Raw genomic sequence first — 17,778 nt, forward strand, 5'->3', positions numbered from 1 at the left:
CTACCTCTATATGATTCTGTGACTCAAGATTTTAGGGGGTGAAGGGAATTTAAAAAAGGATTACAAACTACAAACTATGGTTTTGCTTGAATTTTTAAAGAATTATGATCTGTTATAAATCTGTTCTTCCAAGTTTTCCAAGCATCCATCAGAACAGAGTGACCCCTGACTACTTCAGAGAAAAGTGAATCACAGGCATCTCAGATCCTTAGTTCAGTTTTCCTGTCACTATTTCTAGTTACCCTTTAATTTTCAGAATGCTTCTCTGCAATGAACTCCTAACCTTATAGAATTCAATCATCACCAGCGTAGGAGCTCTAATTATGTTCCTAAATAACACATTTTAAAATTTAGAATAAAATTCCACTTCAGGTACATCCTGCAATGTTGTTATCAAAGTGATCTGTAAAACTCAAACGACCTAATGTAGTATTATGACAGTGAACAGAGGACAGAATGAAACCCTCATCCTTTTTAGTTTCACAGAGAAAAATGCTATAAAATGTCATTTATTGATGAAAATCACTAATATGAATGCTTATGTTTGAAAATGGAATAACCTGGTTTTCACAGCAAATCAGCTATCACCCTGCTTAAGATCACAACTCAGGTTTTTCAGAAGTGAGAAGCAACTTCAAAGGTGACTTTACAGGATAGTGAGGATTTTCCTCTTTGGAGATACAGAAATAAAAGAAGCCATTGTAAGAATGAGGTACATGCTTATGGCTAAAAATGTTCCATTAGCAAGTACATCTGGGCATGAACAACGAACACCCCACTCAACAGATTTATTACCACTGCTCCTTCACAGCCTGTTTGCAGATTACTTTCTTTCCCCATTCATCCCTACCCTGACTCTGTCCTAGTGTGGGGGAAGACAAGGCTTCAGTCAAAACCACCCATGTTCCTTCATCTCCCCTTTGCCTGGTATCGCACATTTTTAACCCAGCCCCATCTCACCAACTTCAAAAACACTGAAAAGGTGAAGTCCTACTTTAAGATCTCTCCCTCCACTACTGACAGTGGAAGGATACAAATTAAGCATCAGGAGATTCCTACAACAGAATGCTGCTATAATGGAGGTAATCCCCTTAATTTGCATGCTGGGAAGTTGACTAGATTTAAAAAGATGCAAACAAACCCCCTCACAGCCCTCATTCTACCATATATGCTGGTAGACTCATCCTTCATTTCAACAACCAGGGAAAGGAACAGGTTAGTTAAAAAAATAATTTGAAATAATTTGATAGCATTTTTTGTTTCCATTCTGTATTAATTTTGGTCTACTCCTTTTATAAACACTTCAGTATTACAAGAGGTCTGAGGAAAAAACCCTCAGCTGCTGAGGAAGGGAGACTTTCTGCTAGCAGCTTGAAAACCTCTGCTACTCCTGTCTTTACAGCTTTCAGGCAATTTTCCTGGCACCTACCCACCAGTTGATGTTGTGAAGTGGCTCTGCATGGGTGGATGCAGCGATGGCACAGCTGTTGCAGAGGAGGGACTCCTCACAGGGCAGAAAAGCAACAAAAACTACCGTGGGTTCCCTCTAAAACCTCATGTTTGTCTGGAGCCTTGGGTGGCCTCCTCTGAAAAAGGCTGATCAGTTGGGGGATGAAACTGCTGGCATCCCAAGCAGAGGGGGAGTACTTTTAATGAGGCTAAAACTCATTTCTCACTTCCTTCCTACCTTAAACAGCTGAAGTTGTCAATTTAACTGTAAACTCATGTGCAGGAAGATGAAATAGGACAAGTAAGACTTGCCCCTTCAGCTTCTAAACATCTTTGAAGAGAAAAGAAGTTACATTGTTCCTCCACACAAGAAACATTCAGTTCCTGACTAAATGGTTCTTCCTTGTTTCCTCAATTAAATGTATATTATACACAGGTGAACCCTGAAAAGTCAAAATGGGCTACCTAATTTGAATCTAACTTATTCATTATATACCCAGTTACAGTATATAGCAATATTAGAAATTACAACTAAATAAACTGTTCTGAGCAAAATATTCACCTTAGGATGTTTTAGAAAGAACCCAGAATGATGGACAGATGCCATGACATCCAATACTACCTTCCTTTGCCTCACTTGGTCTTTGTCAGGGTTTACACTACAGCCAGATAGACATTACCTTCTCACAGTCAATCAGAGCTAGTCCTAGGCAATTAAGGTGGTTTTTGGGCTTTCACACTGCCATTCATTCTCCATCTCCTCACAGATGGAATATCAGACACAAAATCTCTAAACAGACTGTCTCATGTACCCAGTGCTATTACTCAAGCAACCACGTGCAGAGAAGATGTAGAAATGCATTATTTAAGATGCCTCTGAGAACTGCCTGAATCTTAACTTCAAATTAGGGAAAATCCAAGCATATCCCCTGGTAGTTTCACACTAGTGATATCACACTGCTGCAAACAAATGCCCACACTACTGAACATTTTACTTGGAGCATGGTTATTCCATGGAGCTACAGTCTCAAAAAGAGACAATCAAATAAACCTCTCAAAGGACATAAAGCTACATCCCAGGCTTATAAAGTGTACTTCATACACAACAACTCTCAGGGCACACTGTCAGTTCCAGTGACCACTTGTGGTTTCCAAATACTTTTGAGACACAGGACACAATTGCCAAAATGTACTCATTTTGGGATGCTGTCAAGAGGGCTGGCCAAACCACTGAGACATGCAAAAGGAGCTTGGGTACCACAGGGCTGCAGTCCCCATTTCAGAGAGGTGACTTTATGAAGGTAAATAGACTTACTGATGCACTAGCCCAGATTTAATCAAAATGACATGAAAATTTTGGGGGTCATACTTTGAGGTGGAACTATCAAGCCACAAATATAATGATTTGGTGTATATAGTTTGTTTTCCAACATGTTTAGTATCTGAATTTTCATTTTCCCAGCTCAGTGCTGTGCATTTTAGGCTCAGAAAGTCTGTTTCCCTTGCTACATGAATATGTCAAGACTGGCATTAGCTTCAAGAGCAATTAAAATTGTTAATTCATGAGACTGGCATTTAAGTTTTGCCTTCTATCAGAAGGTGTAAAACATGTTTTTATGAAGGAAGATGGTTAACATATCCATTTTAAAACTAAGGGCTGATAGCGAAGATATTAAATAATGTTTCTGTGGTCAGCCGGCAGATCAGGTGCAGAAACCAAATTAGGAACTAGTCCCAGTCCTAAAGTCATTACTTTATACTGGATCTTTTCTGTATTTCTAAACATACTTCCTCTCCCCCAATAAATCAGGTTTCACTACTAAATGTCACATGTGAAGATATAATTAATTTCTAACAGAATTTTTCCAGAATGATTCTAGACTCTTCCTCTGAATATTAAATATTTGATTGTTGTACAGTTAATTAAGATAAAATGTCTCTAAGAAAGAATGTTGCTACAGAAGGGGTTTCTTGCTGATAGGGACATGTCAAGAGTGAGATAAGCAAGACAGAGTAATTTATTAAGAAACAGCAGACTCCAGGCAGCGCATTTCAGGAGGATTATATCACACCTTGGGTAGTAATACAAGGAAGAAGACTGAGAATTCTGAGCAGCTTTAACCATCTGAGAAGTATTATAATGACTTTGAAGTGCTGAAGCTTGGAGGCTGTTTTATTGCTCCTATGAAATGTAATTTACACAAGGCAAACAGTGAGATTTGCTCATTTGCCAGGTATTATCAGCATAATTGGCCATTACTGACACCACTGATGACCAATCAAAACCTCCAGTTGTGACCAGCATTTTAAACAAATATAAGGGGATAAAAAAATGGCCCACCAGTGGTGCTTTAACATCATCCATTTCATAACTTTTCTAGGTTAAGCAAGTGGATTAAGATCTCTGAAGAAAATTATATTTTTGCAGCTAATACTTCAAACACTCATTATCCTATGGTCAAATTCTATTTATAAAACTATAATGAATGTTTGTTTTGTTGCAATCACTAAGAAGTGATTAAATCTTGAATGATTCAGCCATTTAAAAGATATTTTCTATTACAGCAAAAAAACCCAAAGAACACAAACAAAACACAGCCTTGCATCTTTATCTGCATAATCTAAAATCCTGCCAGGCCAATCGAGAAATATCTTCTCTTACAGAAAAATTCAAAGTGAAATGAGCAGAGTGTGATAAGATAGAGACTAAGTCTTTTATGGTGCCTTTCATATAAAACACAAAACATTGTAGCTTTCTCTAACTTCATTATTTTTTCAACATTCAGTTGAAATCTATTATACTAAGTTAGATCATCACTGAATTCTGAAGCAAAATTTGAGAGGCTGCCTTCAAAACAAAACCCCCAAAAAGATTCTTCTGCAAGTCCTTGGCAAAAAATTACGCAGCATTTCACCTGTCTCAAAAACTGATCTATTATACAAAAAGGGTTGGCAGCAACTCTAGATCTCAAACTCGTGTTTCTTAAATCATTGATTTTCTCCAGTACTGGTGAGAGCAGAGTGCTCCCTAGGGCGTTTTGTAACAAGAGCCCCTAATAAGAAGCTAATAGAAAACCTTCAGGAGATTAAACTAGGTTCTCAGCAAGTATAAAAGTCATCAGACTGTTGCAGCAACTTGATTCAGCTGGTCTCAACGAAGATTTTATTAAAGTTTTTAGAACCCCCAAATTTCTTCTCTGAGAGCTCATATGGCAGGTTCCCTATACTGGCAAATTCTAATAAGTGAAAAATTTGAGGGAGCACCAACAATACCATGGCTAAAGAGAAGGTTCTATAGAGTAGCACAAAAGCTGAGCAAACTCTAAAAAATATATCATTATTCATACATCACTCAGACTCTTGTCCCTTTCTTGCCCCTTGTCCCAAAGCAGGGCTGCCTAAAGCCAGATTTCTGTCCAGTTGTCAAAGGTAATACTTAAAATGAGCAAAATGAGGAGTTTTAGTCACTCAATTTTCAAGGATGAGCAAAAGGAAAAGAAAAATTCAGAAGCCATGACACTAAATTTCAACATTACTGCAATCCTCCACAGTCTGAATCTATGAATTTGCTTCATCTTCAGGTGAATAGACAACTCAGAGACAACAGATATTATCTTAACTACTCATGCCTGAATTTTGACTTCAGAGTCAGAAGCATTTGCTTTTAATAAAACCCACAGCAGCATGACTGGGATCAGCTAAAAGTCTCTTAGTGGTCACAGTATATTGCAAATTCAAGGGGTATATTGTGTAGGAAGCCAAAGCATTTCAGTGTACTGCTGTCCTTTTTCTTCTTTTATTTCTATAATGAAGGGCTTGAGCACAGAATAAAAAACTCCCTTTGCATTTTATACATTTTTATACTAATTGAGTTATATTGCAGCTTTATCCTCCTATGTCTTAAAAAAATAATTTAAACTATTTTGGCTTATCTCAATAACGAATGAACATCAAATAAAAAGGGAAACTTAAAATATATCTTCATATAAACAATCTCAAAATGATGCCTAGAGTAGTCACTGAAATGTGGAGTTAAGAAAGTGAAAGCCAAGTTCAAGACCTAAATTTAAGTGATACAAGTAGCAGTCACATTAAGGTTCAGTCTAGCTTTAAGGAAGCAACTAAAAACACTTAAATTTTGTAACTGATTGTGACACTAATTATAGACCTGCCTTAAAAACCATTGGATTGATCTGTGTTGACTTTTGTCTATAGACAATGACACAGTATTTTTCTTTGGTGCTTCAAAAATTGAAAAAGGCTAAAATTGGTTAATAGCATTTGGAAAAGGGACACAGTGAACTAAAGCTACTTGCTAAAATCTCCCAAGTTTTTAACTATTCCAGAAGGAATGAGCTCTTTGTTTCAATCATAATAGGTTATGAGTTTCCTTAAAGAGTGAGTTGTATTTTTGCAGCAGAGGGCTCTCTTCAGAGCCATGGCAGGTCTGAAGTCACTCTGCATGCTTGCAAATTTTTCCTCTGTCGAGAGAAAAGAAAGAAGATGATGCCACAAATAACTTGTTAGCCCCCCAAAAAGCATCCAAAACTATCAAAGCACAAGCAATCTTTGGTTCAAGCTGCTTTGTTTCTGTCAGCACAGGGCATTAAAGCATCTTTGGCTCTATGTTTTGATAAGAGAAATGAGTACCTTGTCATGCTTTAAATCACTGCTGAAAGATTTCTTAAGTGAACTTGACAGTATTTGAAATGCCCCATGCTGCTACACTTAAGATTTGCCAATCAGAATTAATAGCAACAGATTTGCTATTCCAAAACAAATAAAAGCTGTAGTTTTTCTGCTGAATGAAGAGCTGATGAATGAAAACAGAGGCAAAATCACCACAATAGCCAGTTACTCTGTCAATGAAAATTATTTTCATATGTCTGTATTGACCAGGATTAGTAAACAATAATGCTTCAGCTAATATAGTTTTTGTTATATTCAAATTGAATGTGAAATACAGGCTGGCATTATAAATGGATCTCTTTCTCTTCTGCACCGAATTTCTGAGTTCTTCTGAGTCTTTATGTTTATATTAATCAGTAAGTGTATTTTGGTTTAAAGTATAAGTAATAATAAGTAAATGCATTTTGGTATAAATTCTTTTCAATGTGTTTCATTTTTCCTTCTATATAATTCAGGAGAGTTCTGCTTGTTGTTTGAAGCAGAGCAAAACTATAGATACATGTCTGTAGCTTTCCCTCACTAAGTAGGAGCCAAGTGAATATTTTACTTTATTCTAGTGAATTCTATAGAGTTGTGTTCAAAATTCACATGGTAGAGTGGTAAGGTGTCCCTCTCTCTCTGTAAGTAATTCCTCCCACCTTCCCAGTTTTATGAATTTCTTTTTCTGACATTGCACAGCAGTTTTGGTACCCCAGATGCTTTGCACTACCAGCAGGTTTTACAGAGTTGCACCTTGTGTGCAAAACCTCTTACCACAGGGAGTGGATGCTGATCTGCTCAAATAAATTCCTTTTCTTTTATTTTTCTTTCCCCTATTGAATTCTGGTATTGTTGCAACCTGGTCTCCCTTATTTTCATCTAATTTCTTCCTCAATTTCATGCTGAATTCAAGGTTTCTCTCTAAGCCCTCCTTAAGCACTCATTTTCACTGATTGGTCAAAAAAAATCCTTTTTAAGCTAACTGAGCATCTATCCAAGGGCTCCCTTGTCCTACTCTGGACCTATAAGTTAGGAAATTTCACAAAATACAGACTTCCTTGGATAAACACGAGGCAAACAACTCAGGGGACAATTGTTCAGACTGAGGTGTGTTAAACCAGTTGTGCCTCCTCCGAACCTTAGCTGGGCAGTCTCCTAGAAAGCTTTCAGGGGCTCCTCTTGGGAGTACAGCAGGGATGCTCTGGCTGATAAACCTGTGTGGAATCAGGCTCACATTCATGCAGTAAAGAAACTAATTCTCAAGTTCTAACCTAACAGGAAGACTGATGTAATGAGTCTCATTTTGTAACAGACCAACTGCTCTCTCACAGCTGGATTTGCTAAACACTTACACTGGGGATATTTCGGACAGAAAGAGAGCTTTATAAACCCACCCATATACATTCCAAAAACTTCCATAGGTCTCAGCTACTCTGAAGTCTTAGGTTTTATTTATTAAAAAAAAAATCACAAAACCCCTGAAATCATTTCTTCAGCTCTCCTCAGCTGACCATCACTGCTCAATGCAAATGATAATTTTAAAAGTAATGTCTCTATGCTTATGTGTTTAAAATTACCCCTCTTGTGGAAAGTCTCAGCTTAAGCTTTTCTTCTGTTTTTGGATAGTGACATTATTTTAGCTTTTTTTTCCATTCTAGGAGTTTCATACTTGATTTTGATGGATACCTTTAGCTTTATGGATATCATCTGATTGTTTTGAAAAAAAGAATCATGTAATGCTGAATCACATGTTGCCATTTTTATGTAAATATGATACCTTCACCTACAGTGTTCCATCCACATTCAGGTTAAAATACAAAGAACTGTCTGCAAGTTTGGGGCTGTAGTGGCCATGGCTCTCTGTAGAGCAGATGCTCTGTGAAATTAAAACAGGTGTACCTGCAGTGTCAGCAGTGACTGAGGAACAATTACACGGATAAGCACGAAGTCATTCATCCTGCTTTGTTGTTGAGCCTAAATCCCCTTTTGCTCTTATATTAAGGTGTGTTTTCTTATTGCGCTTTGCTCTACAACCTCAGCTTGTAGACCAGAATCCCTAGCAGTATATACACAACCAAGATCTGCAGTCCCTGATGTCTTCAGGATGCATGGCTAAAACTCTGCCAGAAGAGGAACATTGTGGAGGACTTGGGAATATAAGCAGAATTGGGGACCAGCCTGGGCTACACCAGATACTAGATGGGATTGAGAAAGAAAACAGGAAGGCCAGAGAAGCTTGAATCTAAACATTAGATAGGAAAATTGAAATAAATTAGAAGAGGGAGGAAAGAATATCAGACACACTGAGATTGTTTAGCACTGCTGACTAGTCTAAACTTAGTTCAAACCCCAAATCCAGGAATTCTCTGTCTGACTGGGTAAGAACATAGCACTTGTTAATGTTTAATAGTTCTCCAGCAACTGATGAGCAATATTTTTTTTAACTCTGAGAAAAATCACCTTTCTGTAATGACAAAACAACAAATCACAAGCTAGCACGTAGTGCCCTGAAATTCTCAGGATTCCACATAGGGCAGCTAAATATCTAGGAAATCCTTTAGCACAAGGCTTTCCAGCGCTCCCAGTTCCTTGTGGGCTGTGGGAGGGAGGCAGGGGAGAGGAAGGAAGGTCTCTACAGCAATGGGCAGGATAGGTAGGTTTTCTCAGAGGCAGAGCCTCTCTCTGTCTCTCACCTTGCTGCACGAAGGATCCATAGACAAACCACATGGAGTTGTAGAGAGTTGTGGAGGTCATGGATCCCATCTGAAGGCGCGGGGGGTTGAGCCAGTTCAAAAGGTAGACCAGGAGCCCCACCAAGAGCACCGTGCCAGCAATGCAGGCCCACAGGGAGAGGTCGAAGGGGGCCAGGCAGGCAAACATGTCCACTGTCTTCTCTGCCTTGCGCAGCAGCACGCCCACCGAGTAGTCCATGTAGCGTGTCGTGAAGTCCACCACGTTCTCCCTGTCGGGGGTGATGGTGAGGGCAGAGATCCCAATGTCAGCTCTCTGAGGGGAGGAGGAAAACACAACACGGATAAGCAGGAGCTGCACAAAAAAAGATCTTTGCTCCTCTGTGATTTATAGCAGCTAAGCTTAGGGAGAATCAGATGCCAAGACCGAGGTCTTCAGCCTCATACATGTGAGCACAGAGAGGTGACTGAGGCTAGATCAACCATGTGTCTTGGTTTCTGCAAGCAAACCTCACTGGGTGGACTCTGGCACATCAGCTCTCCTTGTTGCTATTTTCCAAGAAATCAAAATGCTACAAACACAGGTAATACCTGGAGGAAATCTGTGTTTGGTCGTTTCTGTCAACCTGGCTTATTAAAGCCATCGCTGCCACTGTGGCAAAATCAGATTTCTTGCAGATCCAATTGTAGGAAATTAGTTGCCTGATAGAGCCAAATTTATAAAATATTTTCATGATTTGATGATCATGACAAAGGGCTACTACCCTAGGAGCATCTGAAATTCCATAAAACATCCATTTTATCTACAGAGTCTAAAGTGCAGAAGGGCAGATTGTGCACACAGCTCCTTTATGATTAATTCCTCTGTATCCTACTGACAAGCAATTCCTCAAGCAATGCCAATCTGTCCTGCAGCTAGCCTGGACTCGCTTTGTGCTATTTCTTTTCTTTTTTCTGTAATTTAAAGAAGACATTTCACATGAAAAGAGGATGAGTAACATTTCTCGATCTAATCATTGTATTTCACAGTATGTATGAGGTCTCCAGGGACACCAGGCACAAGTACAGCAGGTGCTACTGTACTTTTTACAGGTACAATTAGAGCTTCACTGAAAACAAGAAAGGTTATTTAAAGCAGGCATATGAATACCATTTTTAAAAGCCCAAAGACTGAGCAATAAGACTCTGAATTCTAGATGTTTTAGTATGACAAAAGAGTACTTAAAATATTTAAACTTGTACTACCTTGATTTAATTCATTTTTGTTCTGCCTAAAGAAGCGTGTGATCCTTTGGAAGGGGGTGATGAGAGCATAAAAATTTGAAAGTACTCAGTCAAATTTTATTAACTCTCTTGAATTTCTTTCTTCTTGCCCAAAGAAGGCAGAGATTCCTAGTTCCTTAGATATATGATTTGAAATATTGAGTGGGAAGGCATAGCAGCTGAAACTGACTAGAAAATTTTGTAAATCAGGTGGGCTCTTTTAATATGATGTGCAAAGCACTGCACAGCCCATGGCACAAACACACTCCTAATCACACTGTTCTTAAGACTTCAGCTTAAATGATGTTAATTTATATTGATTGTTCACTGGCTTGAGAAAGTGGCAGAGCCCAGCTGGAAGCCTGATGACTTGGGCAAAAATAGGGTTTGAAAATATTGATTTTCTTAAAAGCTATGAATTAGAGCTTCAGCTTTAATTTCTGTGTTAAGTTCTCTGGTGTCATAAGTGAAGTTGTGCTGATGAGCACAGCTGAAAGCATGGCTTCATGAATTCACTTCAGGTCCCTTCCTAACAATTTTGTGAGTGATGATTCAACTGCCCATGGGCAGCAGAAAATTCAGTCAGTAATTAGAATTATCCATGGATAAAACTCATTCAGGTTATCCGAGTCTCCCTATCCCCTCACTACAAACCTTCTGCTCAATGAGTGACCCAAGTGATTCACAGCACCTGCTGACAGTCAAGCCCTTGCTCCAATGAGCAAGATGCAAACCAGCCAGCATTTGAATTGTCTTCCACAACTGTGAACATAAATATGCTTTTAAAACAATTTACAAATACACAAGTCCAATAGTTGTCAAACAGGAAATTATGATTGCATTTAATGAATAGCATAGATGTGTGCCTTTCCCCCTGAATGTGTATCAAAAGGCAAAATAGGAATTCAGGGGTGGAAAAATAAAACCTCCTAGACTCAGCTGATGCTTATTAGGCTAGCTAGGTTACTAATTATCAGTATATTACTAAAATACTTCCCCATCATACTAGATCATTGAGCTTCTCATTCAAATTGCAATCTGTAAGATACTTAAAGATTCTCTACTGAAAACCAACATACATCAGTGAAGATACTTTAACCAAAGAAGAGTTGACTGTATGACTAACAATTCTTTTCTGCTTTTCTCCCCCTTTTTACAGCAAAACATATTTTTTTCCCATTAAATACATTGAAGAGAATTAAGGAAAAAAATGAGACACCATGGTATCTAGGGGAATACTACTTCTAATCTGCATCTCTGGGAAGCAGTCCCTCTACATTCCCCAGAATTATGTTGTCACTTCAGTTATCAACCAATTTTGACAGTAGAACAACTAATGTGCTAATGGAAATGTTGCATTTCCTTTGTTCTACTGCAGCAACAACTGTGATATAATTATGTCTTGCTACTTTATATACTACATATATAATTAAGGCTTTGAGGTGACCTAATTGCAGCCTTCCAGTACCTGAAGGAAGCCTACAAGAAAGATGGAGAGAGATCTTTTTCAATGGTCTGGAGTCACTGAAAGGAGTGAGGGAGGTGGGGGGGAGATGTCTTCAAACTGAAAGGTTGTAGGTTTAGATCAGATATTAGAAAGAAATTCTTTACTGTGAAAGTGGTGAGACCCTGAAACAGGATGCCCAGAGAAGCTGTGGATGCCCCATCCCTGGAAGCGTTCAAGGAAGGGCTCTGAGCAACCTGATCTAGTGAAAGATGTCCTGCCCATGGCAGTGGGGTGGAATGAGATGATCTTTAAGCTATTCTGGGATTCCATATGTCTTTATTCCTTGAGAGGTAGTAAAATGAAAAACAGAAAGGAGAGAGATAAATCTTGACTTCTTTAGCACTCTGGTGTTTAGCTGTTTCCAAAAAAAAAAAGAAAAAAAGCCGCACTGAAATATGTAAACTCATATCCTTACTAAATTGGATCATAAACACCAGTTTCCCAGAAAACCACACTTTTAGCACAAAACCAAGCTTAAGCTTCACTTGATACTTCATTTACTGATAGTGAGCATCCTTGATTACATATAGATTCTGTCATCTTGTTTCAAAATTGGAAGATGAAAAAAATTAAAAGCTTGTCATTAACATGTCAGATTGGATCAGAGAAGACATCAGTTTGAAGCAGTAAAGGTTCACTTAGTGCTTTTGAGACAGAAAGGCAAATGCACACAATTATGTCAATATTTAGATATAAAGCTGCCAAGCTGAATTATAAACATGTATAGCTCTCCACTCACTAAGTTTTTGCAGTGCCAAAATCAAAAAACCATCATATGTCTTACACGTTTCTCATGAATGAAACTCTGACTCCTGAAACAGATTGAAAAAACAGCAGAGGGCATAATTTTGCTCTGTGTGACCTGCATAGAAATTTATATTTATCTTCCTTAGCAGCAGTTCTCCTGAGGCCATTGTAGAGCAACATAACCAGAATGAGAAAATCCAAAAGAAATGACCTAAAGGGTCTGATAGGTGGTGTCACAGAACCAGCTTATCAGCAAAGCCTAGAAATCCCTGAAATGTCCCTAAGGTACTGCTGTAGCAAGCACATCTCATACACATGGAAAGCAATCTTCCTGTGGCTCATCATCAAGAACAGGGAAAATAAATTCATCTATTCTAAACAGGTCCTGTGAGTGCCTTCATTTTATCCATTTTCAATGTTAAATCAAGTTTCAAAAAGTGCTAGAAGTGATAAAACGCAGTCCCACATTATGCAGTTATTAATATGGACATGCAAAAACCAATCAGAGAGACATTTTTACTCAAGTTAACACACATAGATCCAAATAATTCTCCTTTTATTCAGCTATTATTTTTTCTTGTCTCGCTTTGTCCTTCCTGTATGGTTTCTCCCTTATACTAACCCCTTTAAGAAGGTGCAATAGAAAAAGAGCCTCATAAGAGGCTTCCACTTGATTTGCAGTTTCTCTTAGAAACGATTAAGCATGTATTTTTCCTTTCCTGATGGACCCAAGTGGAATCAGGCTGCTTTCCCTAGGCTATTTGCTTCTTCATGGCTCCTCACTGGAAAAAAATGCTCACAATCAAGGTAGCATGGCAATATGTGAATAGCAATGGTTGATGGATGTGAATATCACCAGAAAGCCCAGAGTCATGCTGGAAAGCCTGGTGTGCTCTCCCATAAGTGGCATTAGCCACTTCTCTTGCCTGTCACACAGGCTCATCCCTCGGGCCATCCAGATAGAGGGCAATGAAAGGAATCACTCTGAGAAGACAGATAATTAACAGTAAGAGAAAGATTTGTGGCAAAGCACTGCTCCCTTGAGATGGTTTTAGCCTCTCCACAGAGGGCTGCTGCTCTCTGAACTAATCCTGTTTGTGAGATGAAGCTCTACAAGATGCAGTGCGAGCCCTGGTCGCTTGACAGGAGAGGGCAAGAGCACTCTCAAAGAGCATTTATTCTCTGAAGACCACTTGGTTCAGGTGTTTAGCAAACAGAAATCTGTGTATTGCAGAGTTACATTCAGAGTATTTTGACTAGAAAAGGTGCATGGATCATTTGTGTCCCTAACACAAGTCTTGACAATCAAAGGAGGGGAGGGTTGAATTTGTTTCCAAATTCAGATTAAAGATCACTTACTATGTTCTGCTGATTCCAGCTCCTATTTTAGCAGCCAACAGAAACCTGGTCTGCAAAGCTGGAACAGAGTGAGCTAGGCACAATGTCATGTCTCTGAAGCCAGCTGCTGGCCCAGGGCATGTACTTGGCACAGCTGGGCTCCTGCCCTGCCATCCAGCTCCAGCAGGGCTGCTGCAAACAAGATCAGCCTGGGACTACTCTCCCTGATACCAGGACCTGCACTAGAGACTGCTGCATGCTGAAGATGGTTAATGTAAGCAGTGAATATTGATCTTGAGCACAGAAATCATGTGGTTGCTACAGCAACTGCTATTTCACATGGCACATCTTTTGGAGTGGCCAAAGACACCTTTTCCTCAATGAGATGATCTCTACAGCTACCTGGAAGGGGGCTGTAATGAGGTGAGGACTGATCTCCCCAGCAACAAGAAATAGGACAAGAGGAAATGGCCTCAAGGTGTGCCAGGAGATGTTAGAAAAACTTCATTCACTGGAAAGGTGGCCAAGCATTGGAACAGGCAGCCCAGAGAAGTGGTTGGGTCACCCTCCCTGGAAGTATTGAAAGGACAAGAAGACATGGCACTTTGGGACCTGATTTAGTGATTGACTTGGCAGTGCTGGATAGCAGTTGGACTTGATGATCTTAAAGGTCTCTTCCAAGCTAAATGGCTGTATGATTCTGCGCACTCAAAAAGAGAAGGCAGCTATTTTCCATTACCTTTGAGTGAGACTTGTCTCTTGCAGAACTCATTCCTGGCTGACACACTAACAGGCAAAGAGTACTCCCACTGTTTCTGGAATTCCTCCACTTGTTGGCCAGACTATCATGTACAACTTGGTTGGGAAAACAAGGAAATGCTGTGTCTCAAACAGGTTAGGCCTTTAATTTAAAACTATTCTCAGCTCCTGTACTTCCCCTGATGAAGTTGCCAAGCGGATGGAAATGTGAGTTCTGGGGGCAGAATGCAGCTCACAGAAAATAAGAAAGCAGCCTTCCAAGAACAGCTTGCACTTGGTCAGGGGTAGACAGACACTAGCTGCTCGCCCTGAGGTTCTTTTGCCTTAAGAGGGACAGAGAAAAGGAGAGGAGGACACAGTGAACCTTTACTGCTAATTAATTATGTAAGGTAAGGAAGATGAAAAGTTATACACTGCCACAGTATAGGGAAAACATTGGCTTTGAATTCCAAATGCAGCTCCATTAACCCTTCATACACTGCAGACGTGCAGAAAGATTTCATACCCATGAAGACTCATTTACAGCAAAATCACAGCAGGCTGGTAAATCTGTTGCACTTGAGACATGGATTTACAGATCTGGGTGGTCACCACCTTCAGGGGGCTATTCCTCTGAATCCCTGCCTGCCAAGGGAACAGGAGCACCATACGTGTTTTTCCTTGGAGCCATTTGGGTTGTTAGGAGTTCTGCCTTAGCAATCATCCATTGCAATGACATTCCAGGCCCACTTCCATTTCCAGACCATCTAGAATTAAGTCCCCTCCAGTCTGTGTTATGCAGCGGTCTGATGAGCACTGTAGAGAACAGGGTGTAGCATAATATCAGATTTAGAGGCAGAAAGAAAGGTTAAAAAGAAATCAATGGGCCATTGTGTTGTTATGTCTCAAAATCAGATGACAGATTTTTAGTTGTCAAGGTTTAGAAGGTGATGGAAAATCTACTTTTCTGGCTGTGTCCAGCTTTCCAATTGTGAATACACAGTTCCAGCTTCCAGCTTCAAAAGGACATAGGGAGAGAGCAAAAGAAGTTTATTGTTACAGTGTAGGTGTATCAAAGGTGACATGGGTACAGAATGAGTAGCTGGGTTTTTCCATTCCAACAGGTTTCCTGCTGCTCAGGAAGGCAGAATAGGTTAAACCTATCAGTAATTTTTAACCCACTGAGGATAATATTTTCTTTTTTTTCACAAAAATATTATTTTCTCTTCCTTTATTGAACGACTTAAGACCTGTACCTTACCACAGTTCTCCTTGCTGTTAGCTATGCTTATGAATTAAATTCCACCTGCATGTTTGAAAAAACACTTCTATAGCCAATGTCTAAGTTATTTACACGAATATCTACTGCAGTTCTTCAAGGAAGCACAACAAATGTAGGACTCTGCAGCTGTAAAAGCTACCCCCACATGTTAATTAAGAGCAAATAAAATACGTATATTCACAGTGCAAATGAGGCACCAGCAGAATAAAGTCTGCCTAGTCTTTTCTCTCTCAATGGGAGAAACTCCAAACAGATAAGATGCAAGGAGTGGGCAAAAAGAAAAAAGAAAAACATTGCATATGCATTAGGTTCAATTTATTTATAATATTGAACAATTAATGTCAAATTAAGTAGACTAAATGGTTTATTAATTACAGAATAGATAATAATATATTACTCTTGATCCATACATCTGCATAATGTGTTGTTGTTATATATCAATAAAACATTTTCTGTTGCTTATATTCTTCATGTATTCATCACACCAACATTTTTCTAAGTGCTATACATTATTTATGTAATGTATCACTAATTATTGCAACACCAATTTTTCCTCTTTTGAACAGCCTCTTCAACTCATTTGTGTCAGGACTTGCCAAACTAATTAGGATGCTGTGCCTCCCATTATTTGACTACATTTAGATTTTAGTTTGGTTGAAAAAAAAGAGATTGCCCTGCTTCTTAAACAGTTACTAACAAGTATAATTTCCAGCTTTTTAAGTGCTATCCAATGCACGCCATCCAAGTGCTGGCAAAGTGCAAGAAACAAAGTGCTATCAACTACCTGTAAAAAAGGTTATTAGCTGATGCAAACAGAATATAACACATATTTCTTAACTTTATCACATATTATGACTGAGTAAATAATTAGTGACCTTACCTTGAACACCAGTTCTCCTATCAGGCCATTCCATGACCCATCATCCTGAGGACTCCCATACTTGTGATCCGGTGCTACATAAATTTCGTATTTAAAGCCGAGGTAAGTGGCCAAGGCTTCCAACACATCTATTGAGAAGCCCTGATACTTCTTTGGTTTTCCCAGGACATTTTCAGACACCATGACAAAGGGCTCTTCCTAAACAAAAAAAAAAAAAACAAACAAAAAACAAAGGAGGAATCTGTTAATAAAGCAATTACATGTCATGTTTGGCTGCCTTTTTTTTTTTTTAAACTAAAGAAGGAACTATTAAAATATTATTTATACAAAACTTTCCTAAAATACATTGTTAGCAGTGCCCCCTACATTCTACAATATGCTATTTTGTTTTGGATTTCCTTCAATAGAGAAATTTTATTTTCTATTATATATTGCAGAAGTAGATTTTCTGCTGTAACATTTCAACTGAATGCTTTTTAGTACTGCCTGCTGACAACACCTATGGTCAGCAGTCCAGACATACACTCCATGTCTGTCCATAAATATGGAGGATTCTACAGCACTGCCATTTTCCACTAGCTGGTCAAACACTGTGCCTAATGCAGCCACAAATTCATGTTGTAAGGAAAGAAAAACATGGCAAAACTGAAATATGTGTTGCTATTGTCCTTCTACTATAACCTGAATATAGGCCAGTTAAACTTCAATGGTTCAATCCAAAGAAACTCCATTTGATTAGTTTAGGGACAATCAATTGTAGGAATTAAGGCTGTCTATGAGAATGATTATCTAAAAGATAACTGTCATAAAGGATAGAAATAGATACCAAAAGGTGATACTGAAAGGTCAGATTTCCAACAACATGCTTTTCTTACTTTTCCAAAGACTTCTAATAGCTTTCTCTATTTTGTTATTAAACTGCCCCTGCTCTGTTATTATTCCTGTTGCACAATTAATTTCTAGACATTCCCCTGCACTTTTTACCCAAAAGGATAAAAAAACCCAGATCATATTTCTAAAGACAAAAATATATATTTGCCATAGATGGATTTCACTTAGGCTTGTTCTTTATTTTCTCTGAAAACATCTGTCTGATCAAAGTACAGCAAAATATTAACTCATCCCCAAAAGAATTAAGGTGCTCTACCACATAGGTAGTTTTTAAAATATGTTACATGTTTTTCTTTTAATTCATTACATAGTGCTGTAATTTTGT

The 17,778-nt window shown here is 38.8% G+C and overlaps 1 protein-coding gene across 2 annotated transcripts in view; it reads right to left on the reverse strand.

Annotated features, from left to right (window-relative positions):
• GRID2 (glutamate ionotropic receptor delta type subunit 2) overlaps positions 1 to 17,778 on the reverse strand; it is a 677,452-nt gene that overhangs the window by 110,963 nt on the left and 548,711 nt on the right. For both annotated transcript variants that reach the window (XM_058803526.1, XM_058803525.1), the window contains 2 exons: positions 16,563 to 16,760; positions 8,811 to 9,123 (listed from right to left, as the gene is read on the reverse strand). In XM_058803526.1, coding sequence (XP_058659509.1) covers positions 8,811 to 9,123; positions 16,563 to 16,760 — 511 coding nt within the window. The remainder of the gene's footprint in view (positions 1 to 8,810; positions 9,124 to 16,562; positions 16,761 to 17,778) is intronic.

This window comes from Ammospiza caudacuta, chromosome 4 (genome assembly GCF_027887145.1).
Source record: "Ammospiza caudacuta isolate bAmmCau1 chromosome 4, bAmmCau1.pri, whole genome shotgun sequence".
NCBI lineage: Eukaryota > Metazoa > Chordata > Aves > Passeriformes > Passerellidae > Ammospiza > Ammospiza caudacuta.